At 42.8% G+C, this 20339-nt stretch overlaps 2 protein-coding genes across 3 annotated transcripts in view; both read left to right on the forward strand.

Moving 5' to 3' along the window:
* Positions 1-12998, forward strand: part of VWA3A (von Willebrand factor A domain containing 3A) — a 223666-nt gene extending 210668 nt beyond the window's left edge. For both annotated transcript variants that reach the window (XM_075318003.1, XM_075318002.1), the window contains exon 34: positions 11841-12998. In XM_075318003.1, coding sequence (XP_075174118.1) covers positions 11841-11863 — 23 coding nt within the window. In that variant the 3' untranslated portion in view covers positions 11864-12998. The remainder of the gene's footprint in view (positions 1-11840) is intronic.
* Positions 12999-19179: 6181 nt separating this feature from the next.
* Positions 19180-20339, forward strand: part of SDR42E2 (short chain dehydrogenase/reductase family 42E, member 2) — a 54598-nt gene continuing 53438 nt past the window's right edge. The window contains exon 1 of the mRNA XM_075319143.1: positions 19180-19283. The gene's annotated coding sequence lies outside the window, so the exon portion shown is untranslated. The remainder of the gene's footprint in view (positions 19284-20339) is intronic.

The raw sequence follows: 20339 nt of genomic DNA on the forward strand, positions 1-20339 counted from the left end.
CCGTTCTTTGACTCCGTCTCCGTCGAAAGCACCTCCGTCTCACATCTTGGACCACTCCTTCCTCCCAGCAGCATCCGGTACATGCCAAGTCCCTCAAGGGACACCGCTTTGAGCAGAGCGGGTGCCTCCCTTCCTCCTCCGCAACCCCGGGGGTGCCTGGGGTTCCCACTCCAACCAGTCCGGAATTGAGCAGTCTGGTATTCCCAGGAAGGCAAAAAGATTAGGAAGCTCTGAGTGCCTCCTCAGCAAAAACACGGAGTCCCCCTTGCGTACTATCAAATGGAAGGGATGGCCCCATCTATATGAGGCGTTTGCTTCTTTGATGCCAAGCAGGAGAGGATGAAGCAGGCGTCTCATATATAGTGTGCGGCTGGAGACATCAGGAAATAACTTCACCATGGCCCCATCCATCTCCACCGGACCATATGACCAAGCTCCCTGTAGGATCCTCTCTCTGTCTCCATAATAGTGCAAACGACATAGTACATCTCTAGAGGAGGGGACTGATCTAGGGCCCGGCCTTGCGACTCTGTGAATTCTGTCAAAGAGGTAGGTAGCCTCCAAGGGGCGATCAGTGACCCGGTTGAAGATGTTTAAGACTTTAGTACGCAGGAGTTCCTGGGGCCAGTCCTCCGGTATACCCTTTAGCCTGATATTATTTCTTCTGCCCCTGTTCTCTTGATCATCCAAGAGCAGGGCAAGGTCTCTGATGCGGGCATTGGATGACTCACAGTCTCTCTCAATCCTCTCCATTCTGCTCTCCAGGGACTCCTGAGCCTGCTCTGTGGCCTCAATTCTGTCCTCCAGTACCACCATTTCCTCCCTCAAGGCAGACAGCGCCATCTGCTGGGAGGATTCAATTCTAGCTACAACGTCCTCCAAATCTTTCTTGCTGGGGAGGGCCAAAATAAGCTCTCTCAGGGCTTGTATGTCCCCCTGTGGGGGGCCAGCATGCATGTTGTTTAGTGTAGCCTGAGGTTCCGTGTGCCCCGTGAGCGGGGGGGTCCCCTGTGTGCAGAGCATGGCAGGTATCCCCGGGTCTGGTGATCCCCTCAGGGCCCCCTCACTATCCACAGCAGCGTGCTGCGAGGCAGGCTGAGCAGCCTCCCCCCTCCTCCAGTCCTCTGTACCTGGGCCCGCTCCGTCCAGTGCCACCGCCGCCTCTGTCCTCCGTTTCTCTGCACCGCTGATCCCCTGCACTGCTGCACAGGCTGTGGGAGAATGCCGAGCGGCTCCTGGGGAATCCCCCGCTGGAGGACGCCACGCGCCCGCCGGCGCCATCTTGCTCCGGACCGCCTGCGGAGGTTCAGAGCCCGGCGCCGTCAGGAATCTTGTGAGGCTCCCCTGGGGTCTCTGACTCGTCACCGGGGAGGCAGAAGCGGGCGCTACCCCCGGTTTCTTCTTGGGGGCCATCCTGGGTAAGTGGGGGCTGTAGGATATAATAGAATTAGGCTGTGGGCGCAGGAGCTCTGGGATCCAGCGTCCTCACGCTTCCATGTCAGGACACGCCCCCCCAACGACTATATTTTTATTCCAGTATATCACAGTATAAGTTGATGCCTACTCACTCAGTTGTGGATTAGTAAATTTAATCTGTAAGGCCTTTGTATGAAATCTAATATATAAAGCTGAATGAGTGTGTGTGTGTGTGTGTGTGTGTCCGCTAAAGGAATCCGCACCGTCGCATTTACAATCACAAAATTTTGCACAGACAGTCCATGTGACTCAGGGAACGTCATAGACTATGTTTTAACAAGAAAATTTAGCCCCGTGCTTTACAGTTAAAAATCTTGTCTCTATTAAAGTCAATGGAGATAGGAACTACAGCTTATTAATAGCAGCTGTGAGTGGTTGCTATAAGAACAAACTAAATTGTTAGTATAAGAAGCTTATGTGTGAGGTTATAAGATGTCGGTGGGGAGATAGCTAGAGAGAGACAGAAAGAGACAGACCTAAGCACAGACAGAGACTAACAGACAGGGAAAGAGACAGTCAGAGAGACAGACAGACACAGACAAGGAAAGAGAGAGACAGAGGAGGAATAGAGACAGAGGGGGAAAATAGACAGAGGGGGAAAAGAGACAGAGGGGGAAAAGAGACAGACCTGGAACGAGGCAGACAGACACAGAGAGAGACAGACACAAAGACTGATACACAGACAGACAGACAGACATGGATAGAGACAGACAGGGAAAGAAACTGACACGGACAGAGCCACACACACAGACAGAGACAGACACACAGACAGAAAGAGATAGGCAGACACAGACAGACATACTGGGAGAGACAGTTACTATCCCGGGCAACGCCGGGTGCTACAGCTAGTTGCCTTATATATTAGTCTGTGTGTTGCATGCGTGTAAAAAAACACGTATTTATCTCAGATTTGAAGCGTGCAGATTAATAAATTTGCTGTAGAATAATTGCCAGAAGGGGGAGCGAGGGTCCTGTAAGGGTCCAGAGTTGACGCCAGGTGTAGTCCCATCATATAATATTGATGACCTATCCATTAGGTCATCAATATTATATCTGTCGGGATTCAATAGGACTTGTTTATTATTTAGCCTAATATGCACATCCATTACAACTTTGAAGGCCTTTGTCAGCCAGCAATATATTTATAACCCACATTTTAGGGACATCAATGAAGTGGAGGCAGTTATCATTTTATTTTTATACTCTTGGCCATGCACATTATATAATTGTTGGCCTAACACATATATAAACATTAATGCTCAACTAGGTCGAAGATGCATGAGATGTTGTTGTTTTTGTTATTTTTGTTGTGTTTTGTTTTTGTTTGTTTTTTTAAACCAAATTGTTTTTTTCTGAGATTTAAAGAATCGCATACATTATAGATACAGTAAATTACCAAGTTTTGATGTCCAATAAATCATTACCAGCAACAAATGAAAACACATTTAGTACATAGCATAGTAGTGACCGTATTTAAGAAATTGTAGAATAGATACAGAGAACTTGAATAGAATATAAAAAAAAACATATCTCGGGGGTTCTACCCAAAAACGGAAAATCAGACTAAACTAAGTTAACGGGAATCTGTTACCAGGTTTTTGCCACCTAATCTGAGAGCAGCATAAGCTGATTCCAGCGATGTGTCACTTACTGGGCTTCTTAGTGTAGTTTTGATAAAATCACAGTTTAATCAGCAGTAGTTTATCATTACAGGACTACTTGGCGTGCTGCAGGTAGTCCAGCATATTCATGAGCTCTGTATATCTGCTTGATCTGCAGCAGAGAAAACATTGATTTTATCAAAATTACAGCAAACAGCTCAGTAAGTGACACTTCGCTGGAATCAGGGTCTCTGTCTCTACATTATGCTGCACTTAGATGGGGGAGCAAAAACCTGGTGACAGATTCCCTTTAATAGTGATTGCTGTTTCCTTTTAGTGAGATAGGTTGATAAAGGGCGGGTTTGAAGATCGCATCGAAGAAAGTGTGGCCCCAGAAACACACGCCTCTCCCTCCTCGGTGAGCCACCGTGTACCCTCCCCCACCGGCTAAGCAGTCAAGGGAAATTCAATCCATCTACCCAATTTTTTTTAAAAACATTTCCAGGACAGCTCTGACATATATATATATATATATATATATATATATATATATATATATATATATTTTATTATTATTAATATTTTTTTTTTTTTTAAGCGAGGGAGAGGATTGCCGCCCATTTCCATTGCGAGATGATTGGTACTGTCGATGACATCCAATGTCTGGCAACACATTTTCGGGATATATATAGGACCTCATGCAGGAATGATCGATCTGCAGTCCTTTGGTATTGTTCAGGATCAGCCGATAGTAGACAAATCTTGGGGGTCATCTGTGATGGCCATTCCCATGTGGTCTTGTAAGAACTCAACCACTTGGGCCTAGAACTCTCTAATCTCTGACAATCCCACAGAAGGTGAAAAAAAATGTTCCTAAGCCCCTGTGATATTTGGGGACCTCATCGGGAATTCGGGTTGTTCTCTGTGCCTTCTGGATGTGGTGTAATACGTATATAATTGTGTGGCTGTTTCAGTATACAAGAAACCTGTTTAGGGGCTTCCAAGACAAGCTCTTTTTCTCATTTACTTCTGTGTCATCTTCACTAAACCTTTATTGCAGCCCCTTGAAATGCTGAAATCTGACAGAAATAAAGGCTGTGCACCCCTATGATAACCCGTACCGTCCAGCTCACATTGGGAAGCGTATTTTCATAGATTTTCCAGCACACTTTAGCGTACACCATCAGCATTTCTTTTAGACATTTTCCCAGGACAGAGAATACATTTGTATAAACTTCCAATTTCTATGCAGTTTGCTGAGTGCCTATGGGAAATCATCACCTCAGCTGAATAGCAGTAATATGTATGATCTGTCAATAATAACATGAGCGAGAGGTGACTCCAGTGTATTGACTCCAGGCAACCTATTTTCACCATTTGTTGTACAGTGCCTTCAAAAAGTATCCATACCTTATGAACTTTTCCACATTTCTTCACATTACACCCACAAACTTAAATCTATTTTATTGGGATTTTATGTGCTATTCCAGCACAAAGTAGCAAGTATTTGTGAAGTGTAAAGGAAATGATACATGGTTTTCAACCTTTTCCCACATTTCAGGCTTCAAACATAAAGATAACATTTTTAATGTTATGGTGAAGAATCTACAAGTGGGACACAATTGTGAAGTTGAACGATATTTATTGCTTACTTTAAACTTTTTTAAAAAATAAAAAACTGAAAATTGGGGCGTGCAATATTATTCATCCCCTTTACTTTCAGTGCAGTAAACTCACTCCAAAAAGTTCATTGAGGATCTCTGAATGATCCAATGTTGTCCTAAATGACTGATGATGATAAATATAAGCCACTTGTGTGTAATCAAGTCTCCGTATAAATGCACCTGCTCTGTGATAGTCTCAGTGTTCTGTTTAAAGCGCAGATAGCATCATGAAGACCAAGGAACACAACAGGCAGGTCTGGGATACTGTTGTGGAGAAGTTTAAAGCCGGATTTGGTTACAAAAAGATTTCCAAAACCTTAAACATCCCAAGAAGCACTGTGCAAGCGATCATATTGAAATGGAAGGAGTATCATACCACTGCAAATCTACCAAAACCCGGCCGTCCATCCAAACTTTCATCTTAAACAAGGACAAGACTGATCAGAGATGCAGCCAAGAGGCCCATGATCACTCTGGATGAACTGCAGAGATCTACAGCTGAGGTGGGAGAGTCTGTCCATAGGACAACAATCAGTCGTACACTGCACAAATCTGGCCTTTATGGAAGAGTGGAAAGGAGAAAGCCATTTCTCAAAAATATCCATAAAAAGTGTTGTTTAAAGTTTGCCACAAGCCACCTGGGAGACACACCAAACATGTGGAAGAAGGTGCTCTGGTCAGATGAAACCAAAATCAAACTATTTGGACACAATGCCAAATAATATGTTTGCCGTAAAAGAAACACAGCTCATCACCCTGAACACACCATCCCCAATGTCAAACATGGTGGTGGCAGCATCATGGTTTGGGCCTGCTTTTCTTCAGCAGGGACAGGGAAGATGGTTAAAATTGATGGGAAGATGGATGGAGCCAAATACAGGACCATTCTTGAAGAAAAACCTGTTGGAGTCTGCAAAAGACCTGAGACTGGGATGGAGATTTGTCTTCCAACAAGACAATGATCCCAAACATAAAGCAAAATCTACAATGGAATGGTTCACAAATAAATGTATCCAGGTGTTAGAATGGCCAAGTCACAGTCCAGACCTGAATCCAATCGAGAATCTGTGGAAAGAGCTGAAAACTGCTGTTCACAAACGCCTCCATCCAACCTCACTCAGTTCTAGCTGTTTACAAAGGAAGAATGGGCAAGAATTTCAGTCTCTCGATGTGCAAAACTGATAGACACATTCCCCAAGCGACTGCAGCTGTAATCGCAGCAAAAGGTGGCGCTACAAAGTATTAACTTAAAGGGGCCGAATAATATTGGACGCCTCACTTTTCAGTTTTTTATTTTTTACAAAAATTTAAAATAAGCTATAAATATTGTTCAACTTCATATCTTTATTTTTATATAGCGCTAACATATTCCGCAGCGCTTTACATACATCAGGAACACTGTCCCCATTGGGGCTCACAATCTAAACTCCCTATCAGTATGTCTTTGGAGTGTGGGAGGAAACCGGAGAACCCGGAGGAAACTCATGTAAACACAGGGAGAACATACAAACTCCTTGCAGATGGTGTCCTTGGTGGGATCTGAACCCAGGACCCCAGCGCTACAAGACTGCAATGCTAACCACTGAGCCGCCGTTCACCTTCACAATTGTGTCCCACTTGTTGTTGATTCTTCACCATGGGGAGGAAAGAAAAGAAACCGCATACGGAACAGGGGCACACCAACTAACACAATAAGGGTAAATAGGATAAGGCTTTATTCAACACATAAAGATAAAAACATTAAAAACATGAAGGACGACACACTCTGAGCGGAGGTGGATCAAAATATCCATGGTAATGGGAGACAAGGAGAACAATGCGTATAAACACACGGAACCATATAAATGAATGTACAATTGCACATGTATGGACAATCAAAAGGAGAATAGGATGTATGTATCACAGTGCGTTCCTATAAACCTGCTATCATGGTAGGAGGGTTTATAAGCATTAGGGGTGAAGCAATCAGGAGGACTTCACCAACATTATTATACAGGTAATTTGCCCAAAAACCTGAGTATAAACACTAATAACAAAACATTATTCAAATGAGTCACGTGTCAAGCAGAGATGGTAATGTCTGGTAACCCACTCTGAGCTTTTTTATGTGTTTCATATGGTAATGGTATCTTCTGGATCTTGTGCTCCTTTCATTTGCCATCCTGTGTCCTATGGTTGTTATGGCTCCAATTTCTTTGTAATTATGGCATTTAATGCATGACAAATAACCTTTCTTATTGGATGCCATACACCATAGGGGGTTTTTCTTTCTTTCTCCTATTCTTATAAGTATCTTTGACTTACGTGCGAGTAGTATTATTCCTGTACAAATTTCTACCACTTGTATTTTCTTATCCAATGAGGTGCAATTGTTCATTCTGATTATTGGCATGATTGAACCTATTTATTTATAGATAGGATTGGTGGACATTATTTTTCCACCTAAACCACCCGGTGGATCAGTTGCTCTATTCGTTCATCCCTGTCATGTGTATTTACTATACTGCATATAACATATGTTGTCCAGGTTTCCAATCCTCTGCCCTATGTATATCAGCACGCTAGAACCACCTCTTAATATACTGGTGCTCCTCTATGCATTGTTCATATAACAGTGGTATTTAGCATAACACTTATCCACCAGGTTTGGATACTTCTGGATTTTGGTTCATGACATGTGGATTTAATTCTCCACACCATGTGCACTGGTGCGGTTATTCTGTCCCAAGTTTGTTGGTGAACTATTTATATTACTTATACCGCTTTCCAGTGCAGTGGTGCTCTATCTGGCATCATTCATGATATGGTGTCATTTAGTGATACATAGATCCACTGTCATAGGACATTACCATCTCTGCTTGACACGTGACTCATTTGAATAATGTTTTGTTATTAGTGTTTATACTCAGGTTTTTGGGCAAATTACCTGTATAATAATGTTGGTGAAGTCCTCCTGATTGCTTCACCCCTAATGCTTATTAACCCTCCTACCATGATAGCAGGTTTATAGGAACGCACTGTGATACATAATCCTATTCTCCTTTTGATTGTCCATACATGTTCAATTGTACATTCATTTATATGGTTCCGTGTGTTTATACGCATTGTTCTCCTTGTCTCCCATTACCATGGATATTTTGATCCAGCTCCGCTCAGAGTGTGTCGTCCTTCATGTTTTTAATGTTTTTATCTTTGTGTGTTGAATAAAGCCTTAGGGTACCTTCACACTTTAACGATGCAGCAGCGATCCGACCAGCGATCTGACCTGGTCAGGATCGCTGCTGCATCGCTACATGGTCGCTGGTGAGCTGTCAAACAGGCAGATCTCACCAGTGACCAGCCCCCAGCCAGCAGCGACGTGCAAGCGACGCTGCGCTTGCACGGAGCCGGCGTCTGGAAGCTGCGGACACTGGTAACTAAGGTAAACATCGGGTATGGTTACCCGATGTTTACATTAGTTACCAGCGCACACCGCTTCCTTGCTCTCCTAGCTACAGTACACATCGGGTTAATTAACCCGATGTGTAATGCAGCTACATGTGCAGAGAGCAGGGAGCCGCGCACACTGCTTAGCGCTGGCTCCTTGCTCTCCTAGCTGCTGTACACATCGGGTTAATTAACCCGATGTGTACAGCAGCTACATGTGCAGAGAGCCGGAGCCGGCAGCACAGGCAGCGTGAGAGCTGCGGAGGCTGGTAACTAAGGTAAATATCGGGTAACCACCTTGGTTACCCGATGTTTACCCTGGTTACAGCTTACCACAGCTGCCAGATGCCGGCTTCTGCTCCCTGCTCGCTTCATTTGTCGCTCTCTCGCTGTCACACACAGCGATCTGTGTGTCACAGTGGGAGAGCGCCTTTGAAGAAAACGAACCAGGGCTGTGTGTAACGAGCAGCGATCTCGCAGCAGGCGCCAGATCGCTGCTCATTGTCACACACAGCGAGATCGCTAATGAGGTCACTGCTGCGTCACAAAAAGCGTGACTCAGCAGCGACCTCGGCAGTGAGCTCGCTGTGTGTGAAGCACCCCTTATCCTATTTACCCTTATTGTGTTAGTTGGTGTGCCCCTGTTCCGTATGCGGTTTCTTTTCTTTCCTCCCCTTGTACATTCCTTTACCGCATTAGGGAGCACCCACCTTGATCATTTCGATTAGTGGTGCACTCCAGTCAATCCCCCCACCCTGTTTTCAGATTCTTCACCATAACATTAAAATTTTTATCTTTATGTTTGAAGCCTGAAATGTGGGAAAAGGTTGAAAAATTCAAGGGAGCTGAATACTCTTGCAAGGCACTGTATATAAAGCAGTAATGCAGTTTAGATGTCATATATTCAATGTTTGCAAACATCTTAGCGCTTACAGTGTGTCGCGGTACTCTTTTGTTTCTATATCCCATAACATCCCATTGGAATACATTTTAAGTTTGTGGGTGTAACGTGAAAAATGGAAAAGTTCGCAGGGTGTGAATACATCTTTTCAAGGCACTTTATATACTACAACTGACTTTATTGAACAGTAGGGTGCATCCACACGGTGCAATAAAAAGTGTGTGTGCTCACCCGTACAGTAGAAATACGCACTCCTCGAAGCTGAGAGGCGACTGTGCTGTGTCGAACACTGCAGTTTCAAGGATGGCTATTTGTTTTCACACCCTCATTGTGAATGTTATATATGCTAGCACTCATGATTAGATATATTTAAAGGGAAGCTTCTATAAGGACACTTTTTTATGGATGATTCACTTACTTATGCGTTGATGTTGGGATATATGAATGTATAACTTTAATGCAGATCCACGCTGCGAAGAGTGAAACATGCTCCGCAACATACTGCAGATTTGGGGATTTGCTTATGTTATAATTTGCATATTCTTTTCTTGAAACCCCCTTAATGTTATTTTTATCAGTAGCTAAGTCATATTCTCATCTGTAAATATGATTCAGTTGTAAGACCGTACAGAAAGCAGTGTGTCATCCCGTTTTCCAGGAGTAAATTAAAGGGGTTGTCCACTACTCGGACAACCCCTTCTCAATCTCAGGTTTTGCCTTCATTAAAATAAAAACACTTATACTCCCCTCCGGTGCCAAGCGCTGTTCCAGCAGTGTCGGCATTCGCTCTCCCAGGCCTCGCGTGAAGGTGTTGCGTCACGCACTCCCTGTGCACACTCAGCGCTGTCTTCACTCTCCCACATTCAAACTTATCACACCTCAATAGTAAGTGTGCAGGCAGCCGCTGCATTTTATTTCCTTTTGCTGTTCAATTTGTCTGAAGGCGAGGAGAGTGAAGACAGCGCTGAGTGGGCACAGGGAGCTTATTTCCTCTTGATCTTCAATTTGTCTGAAGGGAAGTAGAGGGAAGACTGAGTTGGCACAGGGAGCGCGTGACGCAACAACTTCACATGAGGCCCGGAAGAGCGAATGCCGACACTGCTGGAACAGCGCTTGGCACCGGAGGGGAGTATAAGTGTTTTTATTTTAATGAAGGCAAAACTTGAGATTGAGAATGGGTTGTCCGAGTAGTGGACAACCCCTTTAATTTACTGCTGGGAAATGGGATGACACAGTGCTCTCTGTACGGTCTTACAACTGAATTGCTGGAACAGCGCTGGCACCGGAGTTGAGTATAAGTGTTTTTATTTTAATGGGGGCAAACAGTCAGATTGAGAAGGGGTTTGTCCAAGTGGAGAACATCCCCTTTAAGTGACAGCTCCTTTTAGTCACGGCTTCAGAAGTGTTAGTAAAACAGATGACTGTGCAGTATTTCCCAGGGGTGAAAACATAATGGAAAGTAAATATATTATTCCATTCAGTAGGACATATGGAATATCACATGATAGTAGTAAAGGAATGACAAGCTTGTCAATAAAGTGAGCCGCTAGTGAAAGGTAACTGTAGTATTATGACCCCGTAGAACTGGTAAGCAGCATTCCAGCAATGTTACTGAGTGCTGATCAAACAATCAATTAAAAAGCGCCTTTTTTACAGTTGATATTTGCAAATTGCATCAGCACTCGTTTCTGAATATATTACATGGATAAGGCTTCTTTTTGGGGGACATTTCTGGATTGTAAAAAAAACAAGGAAAAATAAACGAAAAATTCCAGCTTCCACATGCAGCAGAAGAGATGCAATCTTTGTACCATGAGTAAGGGCCTGAAATGCGTTATTTTTAATTGACCCAATAAATCTGTATTTTTTTTTTAAGCTAAAATTGCCTTTCTTCAAACTCCAACTGATCCCGACTTTTTTTTGCAATTTTCTGCTCAGTCACAGTATGACCCCATACACTTGCACTATGCTGCAATGTAGCAGCGGCATACAGCAATCTTTGGATGCACAACCAAGTTGTTGTCTATCCTCATCCTTAAGGCCCCTTTACACACAACGATATCGCTAGCGATCTCGTTAGCAACATGATACGCCCAGATCGATGTTACGATTTGCCGAGATCGCTCATAGGTCATTTTGTAGTGGTCACACGAACACATCTCACAAACGACGCTAAATCGTACAGCGATATATTGTTTGACCAAGGCGGTCGTGTGGATGTTGTTGGTCGTTGGCAGGGTGTCAAACGTAGCTATATGTCTGCTGCGTTCCAAACGACGAACAATATTTTGAAACTGAACGACGTGTCAACGATCAACGATTTTCACCCTATTTGCGATTGTTCAGAGTCGCTCGTAGGTGTCACACGCAACGACGTCGCTAACGATGACGGAAGTGCGTCACAAAATCCGTGACCCCGACGACATATCGTCAGATAAATCGTAGCGTGTAACGCCGCCTTTATGGTCTGGAAACTGAGGGTCACTCTGGTGCTAGAATACTGATGTATTTTTTCTGTAAAGAAGAAAATCCAGTGGCAGCTTTCTACCATTACCTTGTTGGTTCTCCTTTGTGCAAATCTGATCTCTTTACCCCTTGGTTGCTTATTGAAGTAGAATTAGGTACATTGTTCATTGCATCTTTTCAATTTTCCTATTGTCAACAAGGTAGCGCTACCTTTAAGAATTAACCATGGAGTTGTATAGATTTCGCTATGCCACATGCTTTTGTTTTCTGTGTATCTGTAGTCATCTCGTACATTTTCTGTTACAGGGGAGCATACCAGTGGCCATTGATCGGATCATATCAGGAGGTTCAAGAACCGCTTTCATTTACTTTATATGAAAGAAACAGAATCAGCGGAAAAAATCAATCAGGCAATATAGAAGAGAAGAAAGAGGAGTCTGAAACATTATGAATTAATTAAATAAAAAAATATACTCTGTTTTTAATATATATATATATATATATATATATGTGTATATATATATATATATAATATATACAGTACAGACCAAAAGTTTGGACACACCTTCTCATCTCTAGAACAACTGTTAAGAGGCTAAAATAGCTGCTAGGAAACCACTGCTACGAACAGGCAACAAGCAGAAGAGACTTGTTTGGGCTAAAGAACACAAGGAATGGACATTAGATCAGTGGAAATCTGTGCTTTGGTCTGATGAGTGCAAATTTGAGATCTGAGGATCCAACCACCGTGTCTTTGTAGAAAAGGTGAACGGATGGACTCTACATCCCTGGTTCCCACCATGAAACATGGAGGAGGAGGTGTGATGGTGTGGGGGTGCTTTGCTGGTGACACTCTTGGGGATTTATTCAAAATTGAAGGCATACTGAACCAGCATGGCTACCACAGCATCTTGCAGCGGCGTGCTATTCCATCTGGTTTGCATTTAGTTGGGCCATCATTTATTTTTCAACAGGACAATGACCTCAAACACACCTCCAGGCTATGTAAGGGCTATTTGACTAAGAAGGAGAGTGATGGGGTGCTACACCAGATGACCTGGTCTCCACAGTCACCAGACCTGAACCCAATCGAGATGGTTTGGGGTGTGCTGGACCGCAGAGTGAAGGCAAAAGGGCCAACAAGTGCTAAGCATCTCTGGGACAACCTTCAAGACTGTTGGAAAACCATTTCCGGTGACTACCTCTTGAAGCTCATCAAGAGAATGCCAAGAGCGTGCAAAGCAGTAATCAAAGCAAAAGGTGGCTACTTTGAAGAACCTTGAATATAAGACACATATTTTCAGTTGTTTCACACTTTTTTGTTAGGTATTTCATTCCACATGTGTGTGTTAATTCATAGTTTTAATGCCTTCATTGTGAATCTACTATTTTCAGAGTCATGAAAGTAAAGAAAACTCTTTGAATGAGGTGTGTCCAACAAACTTTTGGTCTGTACTGTGTGTGTGTGTATGTGTGTATATATATATATATATATATATATATATATATATATATATATATATATATATACACACATCTCTGGTAAAAATTAAGAGACCACTGCAAAATCTTTAGTTTTTCTGATTTTTCTCTCTGTAGGTATATTTTTGAGTGAAATGTAAATTGTCCTTTTATTCTATAAACTACTGACAACATGTCTCCGAATTTCCAAGCAATAAATTTAGTATTTTCTGAAATTGAGAAATGATCAAAATAAAAAACAATGCATTGCTTCAGACCTCAAATAATGCAAAGAAAACAAGTTCATAATCATTTAGAAACAACAATACTAATAATTTTTTACCTCAGGAAGAGATCAGATACCAATATTGTGTGAAATAACCATGATGTTTAATCACAGCTTTCATGCGTCTTGGCTGCTTTCCACCAGTCTGTCACACTGCTTTTGGGTGACCTTATACCACTCCTGGTGCAAAAATGTAAGTAGTTCTTCTTTGTTTGATGGCTTGTGACTATCCATCTTCCTCTTGATAACATTCTAGAGGTTTTCAATGGGGGTTCTGGTCTGGAGATTGGGCTGGCCATGACAGGGTTTTGACGTGGTGGCCCTTCATCAACACATTGATTGACCTAGCTGTGTGGCATGGCGCATTGTCCTGCTGGAAAAAACAGTCCTCAGTGTTGGGGAACATTGCCTGAGCCGAACGAAGCAACTGTTTTTCCAGGATAACTTCTGACTAAGGACTTTTTTGTTTTTATTCAAGTCCGAAACGCGTAAAGCTCCCCCGTTATAGATACAATCTTGGATCTCCACTACATGTTGGTTTTTAATGTTTAAAATAAAGGCTACGATGTTTTTACTATAAGGAGTTTTTTTGTGCCGGATCCTTCCTTCAACTTCTTACCTCTGCATTACCGGCTGGGACCTGCCGGTGGATACCGAGCACTTGCTGGATTCCACAGCCCAGGCTACAGGTGAGCTGAAAATTTCTTTTTCTTTTTCCAGGATAACCTTGTAGGTGGCTTGATTCATATGTCCTTTGCAAAGTTTAATCTGCCCAATTCCAGCCTTGCTGAAGCATCTCCAGATCATTACCAATTCTCCACCAAATTTCACAGTGGGTGCAAACAACTGTGGCTTGTACGCCTTTCCTGGTCTCCGTGTTACCATTAGATGACCAGGTGTTGGGAAAAGCTGAAAATTAGACTCATCAGAGTAGATTACCTTTCTCCAGTCCTCCATGGTCAAATCCTTTCTCCAGTCCTCTATGGTCCAATCCTTATGCTATTTGCCAAACTTCAGCCTAGCTCTCCTTTGCTTCTAATTGAGGAAAGGTTTTTTTTCTAGCTTTACATGACTTGAGCCCTGTCTTTAGAAGCTGCTATTTGCCATTCATTTTATAGGTCACTTGATGTCAACCTGCGGTTGCTGAGTGACATTGGAATAAAATGATGGTAATCCCGGTCAGTGGAGAGTCGCTTTCGCCCTCTGCTGGTCAGTAGCTTTGTTGTCCCTAATGTCTGTTGCTTGACCTTGTTGTAATGGACTGCTGTCTTAGAAATTTTAAGGATGGAGGCAACATGACACTCACTGTATCCCTTTGCTAGTAAAGCCAGAATTGAGCCCTTCTTTTCAACTTCTTTGGCATGGTTAAAAGTTATTTTTTTCTTTCCTATTACTTTTGGGATATTACTAGCACTTGTTTTGCCATCCAGCTTGTCCTATTGCAGGAGAATTGTGAAGACCACAGCAGTGTTTTTTTACACTTTCCCACGTTAAATAAGATTTGGTTCAGGTGATCACCTAATCAGAAGCACATCAAGTAGAATGAGGTGTATTCTGGTTGGAATTGAACTGACACTGGAATGGAATGGCTGTCACACATGTAGAGAAGCTGATTTTTATAAAACTGTGCAGTGGTCTCGAAATTTTTGACAGAGCTGTATATTAAAAACTGTATTTTTGATTTTTTTTTTTTAAGTAAATTGAAATATATTTTATACATGTATATAATGTTTGTGTGTTTGTGTATACTTTTACTTACTCGTAAAAAGTTTACAAAAAGTGTCCAATAGTACTGGGGAAGTGAGTATAATGATCCATATTCTCTGTCTCATGAATATTTTATCTATTTGTATATTAATAAAATATATTTTTGGTCTTGTTTGTACATTATTTTATCCTTTTGATCATGTCTTTTATTACAATGTATTTCTAAATTATGAATAGCATCAACTATGGGTTTACATAATCGGGAAGGACAATGTGCTGTAGAATTCCCTACTCTAATTATTATGGAGAAAGCCTTCCCAATCCGTGTTGAACTGCCCTATAGAGAATGAATAGAGCATTGGGCAGGCGTCCAACTTGCTGCACCATTTTGTTAAGAGGATAAAAGTTCCCCATTGTGGGTAAAGTTCATTGATCTGTCTATTAATGCAGGTCCCAGGGGTGAAGCACCCAACAATTAGCAACTTATCGCCCATCCTGTTGATAGGAAAACCCTTTTTGTTTTCAATGGATAACCACATTAATGGAATATTTTCTTAGTTTAGAGGGGGTTTCCTGATAACGAAGAAGGTGATAGCTGATGAGACTGTAATCTTTTCTTACTCCTTCCAGGTGGTTAGCACAGAACGCCAGTAAATCTTTTTTTAATATTACCGATAACCTCTCGCTTTCCAGTAGAATTAGTTTTTACAAGGTAAGATTGGCATGAGGACTTCTACACAAGGTGGGTCCTATTGGGTTTCCATTCCGAATTTTCATGAGAAAAAAAAATGCTGATCGACACTGCTCGATAGTATAATGGGCCGAGTGCTATCTTATAAAACATCAAATTGCACTTGTCCATGTTATATGGTGCTGTGAGCCAGCCCTTAAAGGGAATCTGTCACCCTGTTGAGGTTTTTTAGTTATTAATATGGGCATACACGTGGCATACAGATGAAATTAGCCATACCTGTATGCCTCCTGGATGATGAGTCGTTTTGCAAAAATCCTCTTTTATACCTTCTATCTTCCAGGCTATGGGGTGAGTGCTGCCCGGAAGATAAGAGTACCTCCAGGTTTCATTATACAGGATTCCTCCTCTTCTTCTCTTCCCTGGTGACCCTGTGACGTCAGGTGCACGGCCGGAAATCTCGCGCCTGTGCATTCTGCCTACCATTCCTCCCTACACTTTTTCCCTATTCTGTTGGCGCAGACTTCAATTTTGATGTGCCCAGGCACGGGGCAGTCACTCTTTCTTCACCGTTTATTGGAGAGATGTCAGGTAGAATGCGAAGGCCCGGGATTTCCAGGAGAGCCTCTGACATCACAGGGACACTGAAAAGAAGGGGAGGTAGAATCCTGTATAATGAAGACTGGGGGGCCAGCTTATCTTCCAGGCAGCGAACGCCCCATATCCTGGAAGATAGAAGATATAAAAGAGGATTTTTGCAAAAGAACCCCTCATCCAGGAGGCATACAGGTTTAGTTAATTTCATCTCTATGCCACCTGTATGCCCACATTAATAACTAAAAAAAACTCAAAAGGGTGACAGATTCCCTTTTAAAGTGAAAGGTCGAACTTCCTAAATGAAAATAAAATTTAAAAATTATGGGGGCAATTTATCAAAATCAATAATTCTCTTATCCGTCTTGATAAGGGAGCGTTTTGAAGCAGAAATCTCGCATTTGCACACACAAATTGTGACTTTTCAAAGGTTTTTTTTTTGCCTGAAATCTGTCAATTTATTTGTGGTCTTTTAAACATACAAACATATTTTACCGGGATTAAAGGAGATTTCCTTTAATCCTGAAAAAATATGTTTTTAAAGGGCCACAAATAAATTCAAATTTGTCTCTCCAGGAAAGGAGACAAACTCTAGCACCACCTAAGTCAAAAGTGGCCTTTTAACAAGCCTTTTCATAGGACATAGGATATATGCCTGATCAGCATCCCAATTTGCAGACACGGTGTTTCGGGGTGATTGCCCCTCGTCAGTGCAAAGTGTGGGTGTTTGATCTGGCTTATGAGAAGCTTTGTGGGGACCACGGGGGAAGACTATTCTCCTTAAGGAGACCTGACAAATAAATTGACACATTTCAGGGAAAAAAAGCTTTGAAATGTCGCAATTTGTGTTGCCACATTTGACCTATCTAAACTATAAATATGGGCATATAAGTTATAGAATGCTACAGAGTCCTGTGTGTCTCATATCAGATGCTTTGTTGCTGATGAATCATGCATTTTTGTATCTGATTTGCCCATTCAATTTAAAAAAAAACAACAATAAAACACAGCACTCCGATGATATCCATGTTTGTCATCCTTGCATTGTCTATTTTTTTACTCTTCAATAGGCAAGAAAAGGTTGGACATTTTTTTTTGTTTTTGCATATGAGAAAATATTGTTGGTAAAAACAGACACATGGGCTAAAAATGGCTGAAAATTTCATCCAGCCGCTGTCACGTCCTCACCGGAGTCCGCTCCTGCGACTTCTGCTTTGGTCACCAGGCGCCGCCGTATTCCCGCCATGGACTGTGCTGGTGATAGGAGAGGAGTCGGTGCCAGTGGCTCTGGTGGGCGCAGGCTCCGCTCATCCACTAAGCTCAGTTTCCCTAGGACCTGCAGTACCACTGGCTGACTGTAGGTAGCGTGTGTCTTCCAGCTGAAGTTACCACCATTCATCTACAGCCAATGGGAAGACACCACACCCTTCTACGGTAATTCCCCCTCTTGTCTGCTGGTCACTGCCAGATATAGTCTTGTATTCCTGCTAGTGTCTGGTTCCTCTTCTGGTCTGACTATTGATCCCTGTGTTTTGACCTCTGCCTGCTCTCTAACTTCTCTCCTGCCTGCTGTTTCTGTACCTCGCTGCCATCTCTGGTTTTGACCTCTGCCTGATTTCCTGACTACGCTCCTGCCTGCTGATTTTGTCACTTTTTGTGCCTCCTGCTTTGGACCCTGCCTGATGACTACTCTTCTCTGGATTGCAGCCTTCAATAGGCAGTGATCTTCTGGACCCTGTGTAATTCCAAATCCCTGTACAGGGGTTAAAAGGTTTCAGGGTTCTTGAGATCCTGCCGACTTGGTGGCTGGCCCTAGTCTGTCCGTGACAGTCATCCTGAGTCTGTGGTCAAGGGCAGACGTTACAGCTGCTTTTTCTCATAGACAAAGAAGCCTTAAGGCTGCTTTACACGCAGTGACATCGCTAGCGATGTTGCTCGTGAAAGCACCTGCCCCCATCGTTTGTGCGTCACAGGCAAATCGCTGCAGGTGGCGCACAACATCGCTAGGACCCGTCACACATACTTACCTGCCTAGCGATGTTGCTGTGGGTGGCGAACTGCCTCTTTTCTAAGGGGGCGGTTCGTGCGGCGTCACAGCGACGTCACACGGCAGGTGTCCAATAGAAGCAGAGGGGCAGAGAGCAGCCGCATGAAGGACACTCCCACCTCGTTGCCGGAGTACGCAGGTACGGTGTTGTTCGTCGTTCCTGGGGTGTCACACGTAGCGATGTGTGCTGCCTCAGGAACGATGAACAACCTGCGTCCAGCACCAGCAGCGATATTTGGGATTTGAATGACGTGTCAACGATCAACGATGTGGTGAGTATTTTTGATTGTTAGCGGTCGTTCGTGCGTTTCAACAACGTCGCTAACGAGGCCAGATGTGCGTCACGAATTCCGTGACACCAACGACATCTCGTTAGCAATGTCGTTGCGTGTAAAGCCCCCTTTATACTTAATCACAGCAGAATGAATAGATTTATTTTTTTTTTTAGAAATTTTCCAAACAAATAAATACTGATAGTCCGAGAACTTCCACATTTCCAAATATCAGTAATGCACTCTTAAATTTCCAAAATGAATGCAAAAATAATAGAAACAATACTCATGTATAAAGTCTAAAGTCCTCAGCTTATGATTTGCAAATACAGTTTTTAGCCATCGCTTTTAATGGATGAACTACAAGCCCCACAACAACCTGCTGGACACGGCCAGACGCCATACACGGCTTGGGTGATTTGCTTATTGTGAGAAGCCTGTAGGGGGTGCCTGCGGCTCTGTTATCATGCAGGATGTCGGGCTGTGCTGCTGTCAGCTGCCTGCTAATACTGTTAGTTCAGCTGAAGTTGACAAATAAAGAAGGAAGAGTTGTGACTGGACCGGGCTCCTCTGTGATGTAAGCCGGGATCTACAATCATGAACTTATTCCAGGGACAGAATTACATTTTGCTGGTTGGACCAAAGAAAAGTTAGAGATCCGTCATCTAGATGGTGAAGGAGCGTCAGTCAGGTAGGTGTCATCTTCCAATTATCAAATGTGCTAATAAGATCTAGAACATTTATTGTATATGTAGCATATATATTACAGCCTTATATTTAATTATAGATAGATATTGCCCTAAAAGTAGATTTGGGGTATCCAGTTTTGGGGGTCTCGCTCCAGTAGTAGCTATTATTTTCCAGTCTCCGTTCTCCGATTTGATGCATGTTGACATGTTCACCTCTGATGGTCATAGTTATGGCAGCTGATGGTTATATTTATGGCAGCTGGTGGTCATATTTATGGCAGCTGGTGGTCATATTTATGGCATCTGATGGTCATATTTATGGCAGCTGGTGGTCATACTTATGGCAGCTGGTGGTCATATTAATGGCATCTGGTGGTCATATTTATGGCAGCTGTTGGTTATATTTATGACATTTGGTGGTCATATTTATGACAGCTAATGGTCATATTTATGGTATCTGATGGTCATATGTATGGCAGTTGGTGGTCATATTTATGGCAACTGGTGGTCATATTTATGGCAGCTGGTGGTTATATTTATGACAGCTAATGGTCATGTTTATGGCAGCTGGTGGTCATATTTGTGGCATCTGGTGGTCATTTTTATGGCATCTGATTGTCATATTTATGGTATCAGGTGGTTATATTTATGGCAGCTGGTAGTCATATTTATGGGAGCTGGTGGGCATATTTATGGCAGTTGGTGTCATATTTATGGCATCTGATGGTCATATTTATGGCAGCTGGTGGTCATATTTATGGCAGCTGGTGGTCATATTTATGGCAGCTGGTGGTCATATTAATGGCATCTGGTGGTCATATTTATGGCAGCTGGTGGTTATATTTATGACAGCTAATGGTCATGTTTATGGCAGTTGGTGGTCATGTTTATGGCAGTTGGTGGTCATATTTATGGCATCGGATTGTCATATTTATGGCATCGGATTGTCATATTTATGGCATCAGGTGGTTATATTTTTGGCAGCTGGTGGGCATATTAAAGGCAGTTGGTGTCATATTTATGGCAGCTGGTGGTAATATTTATAACATCAGGTGGTC

This window comes from Anomaloglossus baeobatrachus, chromosome 7 (genome assembly GCF_048569485.1).
Source record: "Anomaloglossus baeobatrachus isolate aAnoBae1 chromosome 7, aAnoBae1.hap1, whole genome shotgun sequence".
Taxonomy (NCBI): domain Eukaryota; kingdom Metazoa; phylum Chordata; class Amphibia; order Anura; family Aromobatidae; genus Anomaloglossus; species Anomaloglossus baeobatrachus.